At 45.6% G+C, this 17835-nt stretch overlaps 1 protein-coding gene across 1 annotated transcript in view; it reads right to left on the reverse strand.

Moving 5' to 3' along the window:
• The window catches only part of myocd (myocardin), a 35451-nt gene that overhangs the window by 10769 nt on the left and 6847 nt on the right, over positions 1-17835 (reverse strand). The window contains 6 exon segments of the mRNA XM_034112317.1: positions 5866-6345; positions 7384-7884; positions 7965-8112; positions 8624-8919; positions 9002-9109; positions 10648-10829. Coding sequence (XP_033968208.1) covers positions 5866-6345; positions 7384-7884; positions 7965-8112; positions 8624-8919; positions 9002-9109; positions 10648-10829 — 1715 coding nt within the window.

Here is a 17835-nt window from a genome sequence, read left to right on the forward strand (position 1 = left end):
GTAATCGCTCGAAATGCTACGTCTGTTTCCGGTTATTTTTATTTTGAAATTCAGTTCCTGACGAACACCAAACAAGACCGAGGCCCTTTCTCATTTCATCAAATCCCCCTCCTCGACTCCTCGATTCCTCGGTCCTCCGGTAGTGACCCGGAAATGAATTTCAGCGCGCCATGTTGAAGGACATCTCATTTCTCTAAATGCACTTCGAGGACCGAGGATCGAGCGTCGAGGAGGCTCTCTGGAGGAGCTATAACCGAGGATACACTGATGGGTCCTCCACGGTCCTCCACAGCTCCTTCATGGATGCATTTCCGGCAACAGAGATGTTTCAAAGACTCGTGACGCACGGCCGGACTTATCTCAGCCAATGACAGCTCTGCATGCATCCCCTGGATATTATTTTATTAACTGCTTTCATCGCGATGCGATGTTTACAGTGAGAACAGCTGTGAGGTCCGTGCAGAAAGCAGAGCAGTGTGTATAATATATATCACTCAGTATAACAGGCCTACTCTCTTTATTTGCTTTAGTTTAGTAGATATCTACAAACAAAGAGTCGATATTTTTCTAAAACCATTTAGTGCTTCACAATAAAATACACCACGGCTGTAGCCTGTTTTAGGAGCTGTAGGTGCGTGTGTGTGGTGTAGGTGTGTGTGGTACAGTGTGTGCGTCGATGCAGCAGACAGACAGGTGTCAGTTGGTTTGGTGTCCTCTGCTTACTTTTAATACTTGTAAATAAAACTTTTGGCCCGTAATTTATTTCCCTCATTGTAGCGACCAGAGAGGGGGGGGGGATATATCCAGTCTCTGATAGTGTTACGTTATTATGAGAGTGCTCTGTTTGATTCTGAAATTGTATATATTTATATAAATATATACATATATATGTGTGTGTGTGTCCGCATCTGTAGCCTGTTATTGTCTCATTATACCGCACTGTGAATGAATCAAAGTAAATATATAAGTCATCATGAACACATCTGTCCGTCAGACAGAGGCTGCTGCCTCCTGTCATCATTAATGGACGTCTCTTTAAAATGACCGCTCAGAGGAGAGGAGTTCTCATTTCTCTAACCGCCTGCTGCTTCCCCTCCTCTCTCCTCGGTTCCCCTCCTCGGCTCCTCCGCTCGCATCTCCTGTGGGCGGGACTAAGTATCGAGGATAGGAGTCGAGGAGGGGAGTCGAGGAGGGGAGTTCGAGAAATGAGAAAGGGCCCGAGATTATGGAATTAAACCAATAAATAAAAGCAAGGATAATTGTGTGTTATTGGTGAGTAAATAACAGTGTGTTATTTTGAAAAGAATAACAAATTAAAAATTTTAAAAATACGAGGCTCTGAGCCCCATGTATTTTCCTCACAGACGGCAACACTAAAGGTCTAAAATAAAGACCTAAATTAATATTTGGGATATTCTTGCCTTTAGATTCTCCCAATAAGTCCAAGTACAGAGGGTGACTTTGCTGTGAAAAAACACATTTCCACCAAAAAAACGTTAGCATTCATGAAGTAATCTTCGTCATAACTAGCAAACTAAACATCATGTACATGTACTGCACAAATAATCAGAAATAAAAACTCATTACTCGCATAAAATGACATCAAAACACATTTTAATGGCCAAATGAACCTTAAAATAGGCATTTTCCACCGAGAATAACACGAAGTTTGGCCATCGTCCTTCCCGTAGAAGCCTGACGGTCAAGGGGTCCGCTGTCCGCAATGAAGGTCTATGGGACGCCCTGCCCGTAGAAGCCTGACGGGAAAGGGGTACCCTGTACGTAATATAGCGACGGGGAGGGGCCCTGACCGTCCTTCAATATGTGACGGGATGGGAGTGAGAACGTGACGTGTTAGTGTGCGTGTGTGTGTGTGTGTGTGTGTGTGTGTGTGTGTGTGTGTGTGTGTGTGTGTGTGTGTGTGTGTGTGTGTGTGTGTGTGTGTGTGGACATAGCGGGGGAGAGGGAGAGAGAGAGAGGGACCGGTGCCAGCAGCAGGGACCGTGTTGTTAGCATCTGGTTAGCTAGCTGCACTAACGGACATACGGAGCTGTTTGTTCCACAACAAGCTGGAGGAGAGCTCTCCTCTCAGACTGAGAGGCTCAGGTGAGCTAAAGGACTCTGAGTGTTTAGATAGTTAACTTTAGTCTAAGTTATCTCAGTGGGTCTCAAACGGTTTGGTCACAAATTATTCAAAAGATTATTTCCGCGGCACACCTTCATATGATCATTATAGTTATAAAACAAATATGGCAGTAAAACAAGAATACAGTTTGAAACGGGAGTGATTTGTAAAATATCCATAAAGAAAAAGAACATCTGCTTACAGTTGTGTTTCATCTGGGTGTTGAGAGAGGTATCCATAGATCTCTTAATGTTGCTCTCAAAGTGCACCAGATTGATGCTTTTAACTTCAATATTTAAAAAAAATCTTCCCGGGGGAGCACCCCCCCGGACCCCCCTAGAGGAGCTTAGGTCCGCTCCCCACGCGTAAAACCCACTTTACCCCTGCCTATATGCCATGAGCTAATTATCGAGCCTTCATTGTAACAGTCGCGGGTGTACTGTGTGTTTGCGTGTGGGGAGTGCTTTTGTGCGTGCTCTATAGTGCCCGTAATAGTGTTCACTGGAGTCCAGCACCTCAGCACCCCCACTCAAAATACCTTCCCGCGCCTCTGCGGCAGTGATGTACCTGGACGCGTTCAATGAACGATCGTTCATGAACGCGTTCATATTTTGGGCGAACGTGAACTGAACGTACTGTATTTCCGCTAGATGAACGTAATTAAGAACGCGTTCATTCTCAGCGCTGTATAACGGCGTTCAAAAGTGTGTTCATTCTCAGCACTGTATTATAATGGCGTTCAAAAGTGTGCCAGATTTCATATGCCTTTCAGCCGAAAACCCAGTTAAAACTAGGCTTCAAAATAATGCGGAAAACCACCCAATCTGGCAACAGCAAGCTGCCTGTGACGCGTACGCGCCTGTCACCCCTGGTTGTCGCACTAAAATATAAATATACTAAATATATCAGATTCCTCACAACAAACAATGTGGAACCGCGGAACCGGCGAGCATTGAATGAATGAATGAATTAGTATGGACGAAGCCGAGAGCAGCTGCAGCAGCACTCGCTCAGAGTGAGACTCTACGGCAGGGGTGGGGAACCTCCGGCCTCCGGTCGTATACGGCCCGCGAGACAATTTGGTACGGCCCTCGAGGTAATTTATAAACACACGCAAAAAATAAAAAAATGAAAGAAATCTAGACCGCAAAAAAATTAAACAAGCGAGTGCCTGTTTTTCCTGGCCAAGGTCAGGGTCCTTGAACACAACACGAGCCTAACGTGTCATCACGTGGTATATGTCTCGACTGACAGGGGTGCAGTTCTGACGGAGAGCACCAGAACGCCGCTCCAGCACTTCAGAAATTGCAGTACCGATAAGTCCATACACATGCCGCAGTTTCTGCGTGTCTGTGTCTTTAGTTGAAAGCCCAGTGGCGATCTACTCATCTGTCATACTGATCAGACAGTCAATAACTGTGTTGTTATCATTAGCATCTGGTTAGCTAGCTATGCTAACGAATATAAGAAGCTTTGTCTACAACCAGTGAGGTAAAGGCACATCTTTATAGGATCATTATAGTTATAAAAAAAATAAGAGAATAAAGTAAACAGGTATAAAATACTATATGACAGTTATTAATAAAGAAGAATACAGTTTGAAAGGGGAGTGATTTGTCAAATATCCATAAATTAAAAGAAAATCTGCTTACAGTTGTGTTTGGGTGTTGAGAGATGTGTCCATATATCTCCTAATGTTGCTCTCAAAGTGCAACAAATCTTCCCAGGGGAGCATGCCCCCCGGACCCCCCTAGAGGAGGTTAGCCCCCCCCCCCCCACTTAAATCATGTTCACATGGATAGGAAACTAAATACATTTGCACACATCTTGTGTCCATATCTTTCTGTTTTGGTGGTCACGCCACACCGTGCACGTGCATGCATGCGCGAGTCATGGTGAGATATCTGGATTAAGAGGTTGCTTTTTCTTTGCACAGCATGAAATGAATGGGCTGTGATTTTAGTTTTTTTAAGCAGAGGTCAATAACTTGTACGGCCCTCTGAGGATATTGTAAACATTGAAATGGCCCATTAACATCGTACAGGAGACAAATAATAGCTCGCAGCAACGTATTGAAAAAAGAACTATGAACTATAAATTAGTTCATTTTTGAAACCATGAACTTTAGTTCAACATTTTGAATTATGAACTATGAACTGAACTAGTTCATTTTAAAATGTGTGAACTGTGAACTGAACTAGTTCATGTAGAAAGTGAACTTTCCCAACACTGCTCTGCGGCATACGCAACGCTCTGGGGGGTCCAACGGTTCCGTGTGTACGCCCTATACGATCATTTTCTGATAATGATGAGGCAATAGCCCCGCCTCTCCCCACCTCTGCTGCTCACCCCGCGTCAAAGTAAACTGCACCCTGAATTCAGATTATTTATCTTTCTCTCGATATGGACCTAAACGCGAGTCAAGTCTAATCTGACAGGACGGAGACACCTCTCAAACTACCTGTTACGTGCCAGGCAGGCTGTACATGTGTGGTTTTCTTTCCCTCCTGTGTTTCTCTCTTCTCCCTGTCTTCTGCACAGCTAATCAGCAGCTGATCGGTATCTGCCTGTGCACCTGAGTCTGATGGCTGATTGGATCCTCTCACCCTCAGCTGGCCTATCAGCAACCAGGGCCGACCATAAAGGAGGCACCCAGGAAGTCTTCTCTCTCTCACTCTGGGCCTGTTGCTGAGGAAGGAACACGGCTGTGTTTAGCAACTAAAGCTATTTGAATAATCTGAACTTTGTTAATGTGTGTGTGTTGAGAGGTGGAGGAGTTAGGTAAGTCTGGGGTACCCTGTACATGTCTCACCACCGAGCTAACTATTGTTTAGACACACTAGGTAAGCGGATTGTTGCCACCCCTGTATATTGATTTGTCAAATTCTTTGTAGTTAGTTAGTGAGGGTTTTTGGTTGAGATTGGTTTCAAAGGATAGTTGTAGAGATAGGCCTGGTTTCTTGTTTCTTTTGTTTGGCACAATCCTTTGACTCCTCCTCCTCCTCCTCCTCCTCCTCACCAACAGAGTGTTTCTGTTTAATTGTATGTTATGATGGGTTACAAGGAATAAACCTTTTGTCAACGTTTACTCTGACTCTCTCATAATTATTGGTTGTACGTTATTGTCTCCAGGTCCCCTAGACCTTAGTGGGGACGTAACACTACCTAAACTAGTTATAAATATGTTTATTTTTACACATTACTGGATCAGCTGCTGCGACAGACACTGGCACTGTCCAAAGAGAGGGAGGAAAAAAGAGAGGCTCCGTGTATTTTATTATTATATTATATAGAGTCGTTATTCATTTGTTTTAAAGCTCAATAAATAACAAAGAAGACCTTTGACCGGCACTTTTATCATTTTGTCCGGAAGATTTAAACTTTAATACACGCTGACTGGTGAAAAACTCTGCCCGGTTCCCTCGGCCCCCACCGCGGAGAATAAACAGAAGGGCAACCATGACAACCATGCTTCTTCTGCTTTTGTGGAGGAAGTTACAGCGCCACGTACAGGCTCGGCATATGTACTGCAGCTTCTCCAGCGGTTGGAGCTAAACGGAGCGGTCTCGTGTGGACAGACACTATCCGGTGAATATTGCGTGTGGACGGAAGCTTGTTTGCTATTGCGTTTGCGTTAATCCTATGCGTTTAGCCGTTTTCGTCCTCGTGTGGCCGGGGCAGGGTTACTTCCCTATTATGTTAGATACAGTCTGACTCAACATAACCTAAATACATCCTACCTGCATGCTGTGTGCTCTGTTGCCCTGGGGGTGGGGGTGGCCTCTTCCCGGAGGGGGGGCTAGCAGGTATGGGTTGTTAGGAGACGAAGGCTGGGGGCTAGAAGGCTTTCCAATGGGGGAGTCCTGAGGGGAACACTGTGGACTGAGGAAAGCAGACATTGTGGGGGGGCTGCCAGAGGTAGGGTCCATACATGGTGGCCCCCCGGGGCCCCTCATGTTGGAGGGGAGTTTGCTGCAGTGTCCGACATCCTCCATGCAGCTGCTGCGAGGAGAGCACTTCAGCAGTTTGGGGGAGGACAGAGGGCAGCTGGCGGACAGGGACGTGGGCTCCTGCTTGATTGTCACCCCAAAGAAGTGCTGGCCCAACATGGCAGGAGTCCGCTGGTGGAGCATGGGGGGGTGAGGTGTGGGTGGGATGGTGTCATGGGAGGCTCTATAGCAACGCTTCCTCCTGTGGAGCTGCATCCTCAGCTCCTCAACCTACCAGGAAGGATTGATGAAAGTGAAGGTGAGCAGATAAAGCCAGATACACATTTGATTTAATGACAACAGAGAACATTGTTGGAGCTATATATCTCAGTGTTTCCCCTACCATTGTCTTGGCGCTGCGACCCGCCAACGGACCCCCGCGCCCCCCCTGAAATTCAAGGTGGGTTTTTTTTCGTTTTTTTTTTAATAATACATATTTATAGCACCCAAATTGCAAATAATCTACTGTCACTTTTCACATTGAACATGTGCTCTTTTATTAAATAAACTAAACACTTTCATTTTAAGTTATGAGTTTAGTGTTTTTGAACCTAAGAAACGCTGATGCATTAATCAATAACAATAATCCAGCTGCTCTCTCTGCTCCAGAGGATTTAAAAAAATAAAATATCCTAACAACCTGCCCCACCATTAACCAATACAAAAACACTGGCGGACCACCTAACTCCACAAATATTCCAAAACACATCGTTTTTCTAGATCAGATTTCAAATCGCCTGAAAATGGTACAAACGAGTGGCAACATGTGTGACGAAGGTGTTGCGCTGGGCTATATCATGAAATTGAAACTTAAGCTCGCTCCATTGCGGAGATATTCCTGTGAGAGTGCGGATAAAATTAATTAATTAAAAATGTGAAATGTTACCAATATACTCACGGACCACTAGGGGGCGCTCACGGACCACCAGTGGACCACACTTTGAGAAGCACTGCTCGATGTTAATGATATTGGATCATGGATATAAATGCACAGACGGAGGTTCTTGTCTTGCCTTGGATCATTGCCCTGCGTAAGTTCTGCTAACTAGTGCTAACTGTGTTATTTGAAGTTAATTATCAGTTTAATTTCTATATGATTTTGGCCGCTACAAACATGGTTCCAGGATTATGTTTCTGTCCAAGTTTTGGCTCTGCCTTTGACTTGTGTTGCAGTGCATGCTTCTGGTGTTCAGTCAGAGCTTTCTTATTGGCTCCCTGTTTAAGGATGCCTGGCCCTGTGGTGTAGCTGATACTCTGCATGGCACCCACCTGTCTCTGCTCCTGGTGCAGCTTCCATGTCAACTCCTCAATCACCTTCTGCTTCTCCACCAGCATCTTGTCTTTTTCAGCTTCCACGCCATTCAAACCTCCACCCTCCCCCGACCTCGTCCTGCCCCTGCCCAGGCCTTCCTCCATGCTGAGCTGGGCCGGGGAGGGCTGCAGGGTGAAGAGCGTTGGCGAGGACATGGGCACGTCACTGAAGCTGTCTGGCAGAGAGCCAGTGAGGGACAGCTCTGAGGAGGCGGGGGAGATGGGAGGGGTGGAGGAGGTGCTGGGGTAAGGGTAGTAGCCCCCCTGGGACGGGGACTGGTAGGAGGACAGGGATGCTGTAGGTGTGACAGGGAAAGTCACTGTGGTGATGTCAGAGGAGCCGGAGGGGGAGGAGCCAGCGTTGGAGTCCTTGAAGGGGCGGAGTCTCTCGATGAGGGCCGTCTTGGTCCCGGAGACAGGCATGCCGCGGACACGCAGCTGCTGCCTGAGCTCTGACACCTGCCGGGCAGAAGAAGACGTCCTGAAGGCTCTCTTATAGGTTCATACTTTTCTCTAACCTTTGTCTCTGTAAAACCTACCTTCAGATCATCCAGGTTAGCTGGCAGGGGCCCGGGGGGGGCCGGGGACATGCTGCTGCTGCTGCTGCTGCTGTACGGGTTCTTCACCGGGGAGGAAGAGCTGCTGTTGGCCTGACTGGATGGAGCTGACAACGTCTCACTGACTCCTCTGGGTGGGAGAACCACAGGGAGAACCACAGTCACAGGGAGAACCACAGGGAGAACCACAGGGAGAACCACAGGGAGAACCACAGTCACAGGGAGAACCACAGGGAGAACCACAGGGAGAACCACAGGGAGAACACAGGGAGAACCACAGGGAGAACCACAGGGAGAACCACAGGGAGAACCACAGGGAGAACCACAGTACAGACGTGGGAGCCTTTTCTTATAAGGCATCTCTATTCATTGTTAAACTAATGCTACACACAGTACTTAGCCAACTTCAATGTGCACCTTACTCACCGTTAAGTTCTGCTGGCTGAGAATAAGAAAGTGAAGCTTAACTAACGCATAGTAATCTCCAGAGTGTGTAAGCACATCTCATATGACCACCCTTCATTCTACATCACTGAATGTTCATGGAGTGACTTTACCCAAGCAGACTCCATTCACAACAAGACTGCACTGTCCTGTAGTTAAAAGCTTCAGAACGGGGGGGGTACTTTGATTCAACTCACTTGTTTGCTTGGGAGGGGAGGTGAGGCTGAAAGCTGAAAGACGGCTGCCGCTGCTGAGCCTGGGCCTGTGGAGTGTGTGTGTGCGGGTGTGTGTGAGCGTGCTTCTGCTGGCTGAGGATCTGCAGCTGCAGGAAGAGCTGCTGCTGCTGCAAGAGGCGGGCGTAGGCTGAGTCCATGGGCGGGGGGGACTTCTCTGCCTTCTGGTCCGGAGGAATGTACTGGTGGTACTTGAGCTTCTTCACCTTGGGCTTCACATCTTTGGGCTTCTTGTGCCGGTTCTTGTCTGAAGACTTGGACTGAGGAGAGGAAGCAGGGGACATTAGTGAGCGGCTCTTCACCAGTCAGTGAGAACCACACAAGTGCATACATGTAGCTGACCTTCACAATAGCAGGGACAGGTATTGGGGGGGACGTCTGGCTCCTGTCAGAAGCAGACAGCCCCTCATCCTGGCTGTGATCTGCGGGGGGGTCTCGGTGTGTTCGTCCCTGGTCACACATCACAATCAAACAGTGAATACAGTGCACACACCTGTATGCCCCCGGTCCATAACGGCTGTCCGTATATTCAGCCATGCTTTGAGCTAAATGCTAACAAGCTGCTGATCTCCCTCAGGAGAATGAGGGCCCGCCGGATGTACGTGATGTCCGTATACGCTCATTCAAATGGAAGTATACCTAGTATGTCTTCCTTCTTTTTCAAAAGGGTTCCAGGACGTTTAGGTAGGCACTTAAACAGCGCTAATTATTTAATTGTAAGGAGGTGGATATATATATATATATATATATATATATTAGTGCTGTCAAAATTATCGCGTTAACGGTGGTAATTATTTTTTTTAATGAATTGCGTTATTTAACGCATTTAACGCATGTGCAGAATGGCCCTCCCCATAGGTGCCACCAGTGGCAGCGCCAGGGTATGGCTGGGGTAGGCTACACCCATACCAAGAAATGGCTTATCCCCACCATGACACATGATGTTAAAGTAAGCAAAATAAAGTCCGCCAACTCGCGCGGAGTAAACTGCACAGACAGCAGTTAGTAAGATTGATTTCAGTAGCCACGGTTTTGAAAACTTTTGTCACGTAGTGATCGTCTTCTCAATAGAACATCTTTGATAACGGCGTGGTGTTGTTGCAGGAAGTCCCGACGGGGCATACTGTTGCTGTAGTACAGGGCAGAGCCATATAATAGTAATCATATGGCTCTGGTACAGGGGTGCACATAACTGGTACGCAGGTTATGAGCGTAATCTGAAATGCGTACCGTCACTTGTGTCACAAAGCGCATTTGCGTACCGACGTACTTGTGAAGCTTTTCCAGAAGGCGGTTAGATCACCGGACGACAGAGTCGGTCTCCGTGTGCACAGACAGGGCTGCTGTTAACGTCGGTCTGTACAACGGAACGGTGCCAAAACTACGCCAACCGGCTGCGGAGGGAGACTCCCCCCCTCACTGGAGAACTGCGCTAAAACAGCTGATCACAACGTTCACACTCTGTGGTCACGAAGTACTCCACTAGCCCCCCCCCCCCCCTCTGTCGACTTTCCTGAAGTACTCCCCCGTTGATAGAAATCAACACGTAATGAACTAAGACCCCACGGTTTGATGATTGATAGGTGTGTGGGTTGTATTTCATTTTGACACGCAGAAAAATGTTATAATAAACATACATACTGTATGTTAAATTGATATATCCGCCTGCTTTCATTTATCTTTCCATTCCCAACAATATACATAAATAAATGGCATATTTTGGACATAGTTCGAATGGTGAATAATCATGATTAATTAATTTTTAAGCTGTGATTAATCTGATTTAAAAATGTAATCGTTTGACAGCCCTAATATATATATATATATATATACAGTGATAAAACCTGTTCTGGTTTGAATTTGGATCACATGATCTTTGGCCTGAGGTCAATGGAGTACAGTGCAGGGTCTCTATGCCACCAGCAGAGAACAGCAGAAGCTAAGCAGTGACCGCAGCTGGCAGGGTGTCAGACAGACAGATGTGTTACCTGTGGGAGGGAGGAGAGGGCAGGTGAGGAGGAGGAGGAGGATGAGGAGGATGAGGAGGAGGGCGTAGCGGCAGCAGCCTCTGACTCCTCGCTGTTCTGCTGCTCTGGAGACAGACTCTCACTGCTGCTGTCCTCCTCGAATGCGTACGAGTCCTCGTGCTGAGGGAACGTCCCGTGGGTCACTGAGGAAGAGCACAAAGGCATTCACAATCCATCACCAGCCAGGTCTCGAACCGCTCTATGTGGAGGTCAGTCTGAAGTGAGCACATCCTTAGCACCACACGCTGGGTCAGAACGCCTTCTGTAAACCAGGCTGATTGTTTATCTCTTTGTTCCTCTGTCACATGGACGTGGCTCACCGGTTCTAAAGCGCATGTGACGTCTCCGCGTTCCACTTGCCTACTGGTTAACAATAACAACGCTTGGTTCTACAGTCATTACATGATTTGATGAGCAGTCATTGTAGGTGCAGCTAAAGGCTAGTTGCTCAGCCAGGAGACGGTGAGTATGGAGAGGCCCTGAATGAGAGGCTTCCTTTGGGGTGAGGGTCTCACGCTCAGAAGCCCCTCCTGCCAGCGCCAGAACACGCATGAGAACCTGTCTTTGCTGTTTGTGTGTCCTTCCTGACTTGATACCTACAAAATAAAAACCTTTGAAAGAGGTGACATGGGATACCCAGCAGCACACTGACAGGCTGACACCCCACTCTACACACTTGGCTCCTCATTGGCTGTGCTGATAGTGAGCACAGCTTTAATCAGTTTTAATTGGACGAGCTAAGAGTGGTTATCTCACAGAGCTGAAGGCTGTGTGTGTGTGTGTGTGTGTGTGTGTGTGTGTGTGTGTGTGTGTGTGTGTGTGTGTGTGTGTGTGTGTGTGTGTGTGTGTGTGTGTGTGTGTGTGTGTGTGTGTGTGTGTGTGTGTGTGTGTTCTTTGTATCCAAACATGTGACAGACAGGAGCATACCCTGGTTTCAATCACCACACACACACACACACACACACACACACACACACACACACTCAGTGTAAATGGATGTATCGAGGTGTGCTCTCTGCCTCATGCTGGCCTGCAGGACTGATCTGAGAGCTGTTGATACTTCTGCTTTCCAAGTGGCTTCCCAGGAAGCAGGTCACGAGTCCACAAGGAGCAGGCAGAGGGATGTGTTGTAGGGGCTGTGAGGTGAAGGGTTAATGCGGAGGGGACGCAGCCTGCTGCTGTCACTGAGCTTTGTAGGAGGCCTGTTACAGCAGAGACAAATGCCGGGGGGACGGGCAGTAGGTACAAACACACACAGGTACACCCACACAAGGATGCACTCAAACACACACAGGTACACCCACACAAGGATGCACTCAAACACACACAGGTACACCCACACAAGGATGCACTCAAACACACACAGGTACACCCACACAAGGATGCACTCAAACACAAATCCCCACTTGAAAGGAACAAGGGTGTACCCAGATACAGCTGCTGTCCATCTCAAGACACGGCACTCCACCCCCCCTGCAGAGGGAGGGTAAACCCGCTGACTGCCCCCCCTCCCCCTCCCCTTTTACGCAACATGTTTACTGGAAGCTCGAGGGGTGAAGAAAACCTTCAAAACACCAGAGTCTAACAACCAGAGTCTCAATCAATCAATGTTTATTTATATAGCCCAATATCACAAATGTTACATTTGTCTCAGTGGTCTTCACAGTGTGTACAGAATATCAGTATGACAATACGACACCCTCTGTCCTTAGACCCTCACATCGTACAAGGAAAAACTTCCAGAGAAAACCCAGTTTAAAGGGAAAAATGGGAGAAACCTCAGGGAGAGCAACAGAGGAGGGATCCCTCTCCCAGGACGGACAGACGTGCAATAGATGCCGTGTGTAAATTGAAAAGATAATACATTTGCAACATAGGTAGTCCAGATGTTTGGAAATGCATGTGTGTATAATAGGAAGATGAATCCACGAGGATATCCATCCAGGACCTATGATCCAGGACCACAGCCACGACTCGCGATCCAGGGCTCGCGATCCAGGACACAGGACCGCAGGATCATCCATGACTCCGGATCCCAGCGTATATAGACACCAAAAAGAAAGACATTTGGGGAAGCTGGGTTAATCGGAACATGAGAGTACACAGGTACAGACAGAGAGAAGGAAGAAGTAAGATGTCCCCCGACAAACTAAGCCTATATCAGCAAAACTAGGGGCTGAATCTAATCAGCCCTAACTATAAGCTTTATCAAAAAGGAAGGTCTTAAGCGCACTCTTAAAAACGGATAGGGTGTCTGCCGCCCGAACACAAACTGGAAGCTGATTCCACAAATGTGGAGCTTGATAAGAAAAGGCTCTGGCTCCCATTGTACTTTTAAAGATTCTAGGAACAACCAACAACCCTGCATTCTTGGAACGCAATGCCCTAGTAGGACAGTAGGGTATAATGAGTTCTTTAAGGTAAGATGGCGCCTGCCCATTAAGGGCTTTGTAGGCGAGAAGAAGAATTTTAAATTCTATCCTGTGTTCTATAGGGAGCCAGTGTAAGGCAGCCAGAACAGGAGTAATGTGGTCCCTTTTCCTAACTCTGGTTAGTACACGAGCCGCAGCATTTTGAATCAGCTGAAGCGACTTGATTGACTTCTTGGTACTCCCTGATAATAAAGAGTTACAATAATCCAGCCTAGAAGTAACAAATGCATGGACCAGTTTCTCTGCATCGTTTTGAGGCAAGATATGCCTGATTTTTGCAATGTTACGTAGATGGAAGTAGGCGGTCCTTGAAATTGATTTTATGTGGGCGTTAAAGGATAAATCCTGATCAAATATAACACCAAGATTCCTTACAGTCTCACTGGAGGCCAAATTAATGCCATCCATAGTTAGTATGTCTTTAGATAATTTGTTTCGTAGATTCTTCGGGCCAAGTACAATAACTTCAGTTTTGGTCGTGTTTAACATCAAAAAGTTTAAGGTCATCCACGTTTTTAAGTCCTTAAGGCAGTCTTGAATTTTATTTAGATGATTAATTTCATCAGGCTTGATTGATAAATATAGTTGAGTATCATCCGCATAACAATGAAAGTTTACAGAATGATTCCTTATAATATTGCCTAACGGAAGCATATATAATGTGAACAAAATAGGTCCGAGCACTGAGCCCTGTGGCACTCCATGGCTAACTTTGGTTTGCGTGGAAGATTCATCGTTAACACGTACAAACTGAGAGCGTTCAGATAGATAGGACCTAAACCAGCCTAAAGCAGTTCCCTGTATGCCAACTAAGTGCTCTAGTCTTTGCAATAGGATATCATGGTCGATAGTATCAAATGCAGCACTAAGATCGAGCAAAACAAGAATAGAGACAAGTCCCTTGTCTGAGGCTATTAGAATATCATTTGTGACTTTAACCAGAGCTGTCTCTGTGCTATGATGTGTTCTAAAGCCAGACTGAAAATCTTCAAATAAATCATTGTTTTTTAAGTAATCACACAACTGTTTTGCGACCGCTTTCTCAAGAATTTTTGAGAGGAACGGAAGATTAGAAATAGGTCTATAGTTGGCTAAAACCTCTGGATCGAGGTTGTGCTTTTTAAGAAGCGGTTTTATCACTGCTACTTTGAATGATTGTGGAACATAGCCTGATAATAAAGACATATTCATAATATTTAATAAAGAAGTGCTAATTAATGGAAAAACTTCCTTCAACAGCTTAGTTGGAATTGGGTCTAACATGCACGTGGATGGTTTAGAAGAGAGAATCATTGAATGTAATTGTTCAAGGTTAATGGCTGAAAAGCATTCTAGTTTACTATCTAGTGTAATATTAGAACTTACGATTCCGGGAGCTGTTGATAACACTATACTGGTCGAAGGCAAGAGGTCATTAATTTTGTTTCTAAGAGTAACAAGTTTATCATTAAAAAAGCACATAAAATCATTACTACTGAGTGCTATGGGAATAGAAGGCTCAATCGAGCTGTGGCTCTCTGTCAGCCTGGCTACAGTGCTGAAAAGAAATCTTGCATTATTCTTATTCTCATCTATTAATGAAGAGTAGTAGGCTGCTCTCGCTTTACGCAGTGCTTTCTTATATTCATTGAGAGTAATATGCCAAATTAAACGAGATTCTTCAAGTTTAGTGGAACGCCATATCCTTTCAAGTTGTCTAGACTTTTGCTTTATTTTGCGGGTTTCGGCATTATGCCATGGAGCTAATCTATGTTGTTTTATTTTCTTCTTTTTCAAAGGAGCAACAGAGTCTAATTTTATTCGCAGCGCATCTATAGCACTATCAACAACATGATCAATTTGGGGTGGTGTACATTTTGTATAAGTTTCCTCCCCTACATGCAGACATGCTATCGAGTTAAGTATTGGTTGAATCTCTTCCTTAAATGTGGCTATAGCACTAACAGATAGGTTTCTGCTGCAAGAGCTTTTGACTAATGCTTTGTAGTCTAGTAACAGTACTTCAAAAGTTACTAAGAAATGGTCGGATAAAGCAGGATTATGCGGTTCGACTAATAGTTGCTCAATTTCAATACCATAAGTCAGAACAAGGTCGAGAGTGTGATTATAACAGTGGGTTGGTTTATTTACACTCTGACAGAAACCAACATAATCTAATATAGAGTTAAATGCAACAGTAAGGCTATTTTTATCATCGTCAACATGAATATTAAAGTCACCTACGATAATTACTTTGTCTGTTTTAAGAACCAAAGTTGATAAAAACTCAGAGAATTCTGATAAGAATTCTGAATAAGGACCTGGTGCACGATACACTGTAACAAATAAGATTGGCTGCAAAGTTTTCCAGGTCGGATGCGTAAGACTAAAAACGAGGCTTTCAAAAGAGGTATAATTACATTTTGGTTTAGTATTGATAAGTAAACTTGAGTCAAAGATTGCTGCAACTCCACCTCCTCGGCCCGTGCCTCGAGCAATATGAGTGTTGACATGGCTGGGTGGAGTGGCCTCATTTATGCTGACATATTCTTCATGTCTCAACCAAGTTTCAGTGAGACAGCATATATCAATATTATAATCTGATATTAAATCATTTACCAATATTGCTTTAGATGCTAGAGATCTTATGTTTAAGAGACCACATTTAATCTTCCTGTTTTGTTGCACTGTAGTAGTTGTTACATTTACTTTTATTAGGTTATTATGTATGACACCTCTATTAGGTTTTACCTTAAATTGTCCTTGGGCAGACACCCACACCGCTAATATTGGGTATTTTATTGGGTTCGGGATTCCTATGGGTGACTGCCTAGGAGAGAGCGCAGAGAAGCGTGTAAGACTGCGACTCTGCCTCCTGGTCTCAACTCCAGTTTGTCATGGATTACGTCCACAAAGCCCTGAAATGTTTGCCGAAATGAGATCTGCACCTTTCAAAGTAGGGTGAATGCCGTCTCTCTTAATCAGACCAGGTTTTCCCCAGAAGGCTGTCCAATTATTTACGAAGCCCACATTGTTTGCTGGGCACCACCAGCGCTGAAATGATGACATGCGGCTATACATGTCATCATTGATCAGATTGGGGAGGGGACCAGAGAAGATTACGGTGTCCGACATTGTTTTAGCATAACTACACACCGACTCCACATTAAGTTTGGTGCATTCTGATTGGCGTAAACGAACATCATTACCACCGACGTGAATAACAATCCTACTGTATTTACGTTTATCTTTAGCCAGCAGTTTAAGATGCGCCTCAACGTCGCCCGCTCTGGCCCCCGGAATGCATGTGACTGTGGAGGCTTCGGTCTCTAAATTCACGTGTCTCATAATAGAGCTACCAATAACCAGAGTTGGCTTCTCAGCGGGTGTCTCGCTGAGTGGGGAATATCTGTTAGATACGTGAACGGGTTGGTGGGGACCTGCGGGTTTCGCGTTATGCCCCTTCTGAACAGTCACCCAGCCTCCCTGCTGCTCGGGAGTTGCCGGGGGACGGCTAAGAGGAGCTACATTTTGCCGGTCCGCACATGCTAACATGGGCTTTACTTTAGCTGAGTTACTTTCTAAGATGCGGAGCCGGGCTTCTATGGCTATGATTCCCGCCTCCAACCTAACAACTATACTACATTTAACACATGTATCCTTACCAGTAAGGGAGGCCGGGAAGTAACCAAACATGAGACAGGAAGAGCAGGAAATAGCACCAGAAGGTGGGGAAAGAGCCATGGCTAGCTATCAAGCTAAAGTAGCTACCGTTAGCAAACCCGAAAAGAGTGTAGGCAACTGTGGAGTTACAGTCGCTAAGAGAAGGAGAGTTGTGAGTGCTTAAGCTGTAGTAACGTGTGATTACAACGTCAGGCAGTTGCCGTGATCAAGAGTTTTAAAACGATCGATTAAGTTTAAGTTAATAAGCTATCAGCAACAGAACAGGCACACGGGATAGCCGGAGATGACAACAACAACCGGAAGTTACAACGTGCAACGTGCTCACCGCAATAGGTTCCTCCTTCCGCTCAGTCTCTGTGTGTTTACTCTCAGAGTCTAACAACAACCAGAGTCTAACAACAACCAGAGTCTAACAACCAGAGTCTAACAACCAGAGTCTAACAACAACCAGAGTCTAACAACAACCAGAGTCTAACAACAACCAGAGTCTAACAACCAGAGTCTAACAACAACCAGAGTCTAACAACCAGAGTCTAACAACAACCAGAGTCTAACAACCAGAGTCTAACAACCAGAGTCTAACAACAACCAGAGTCTAACAACAACCAGAGTCTAACAACCAGAGTCTAACAACAACCAGAGTCTAACAACAACCAGAGTCTAACAACAACCAGAGTCTAACAACAACCAGAGTCTAACAACCAGAGTCTAACAACCAGAGTCTAACAACAACCATAGTCTAACAACAACCAGAGTCTAACAACAACCAGAGTCTAACAACAACCAGAGTCTAACAACAACCAGAGTCTAAAAACCACCAGAGTCTAACAACAACCAGAGTCTAACAACAACAACCAAAGTCTAACAACAACCAGAGTCTAACAACAACAACAACAACAACCAGAGTCTAACAACAACAACAACAACAACAACAACAACAACAACAACAACAACAACAACCAGAGTCTAACAACCAGAGTCTAACAACCAGAGTCTAACACAACAACCAGAGTCTAACAACAACCAGAGTCTAACAACAACCAGAGTCTAACAC

This window comes from Pseudochaenichthys georgianus, chromosome 23 (assembly GCF_902827115.2).
Source record: "Pseudochaenichthys georgianus chromosome 23, fPseGeo1.2, whole genome shotgun sequence".
NCBI lineage: Eukaryota > Metazoa > Chordata > Actinopteri > Perciformes > Channichthyidae > Pseudochaenichthys > Pseudochaenichthys georgianus.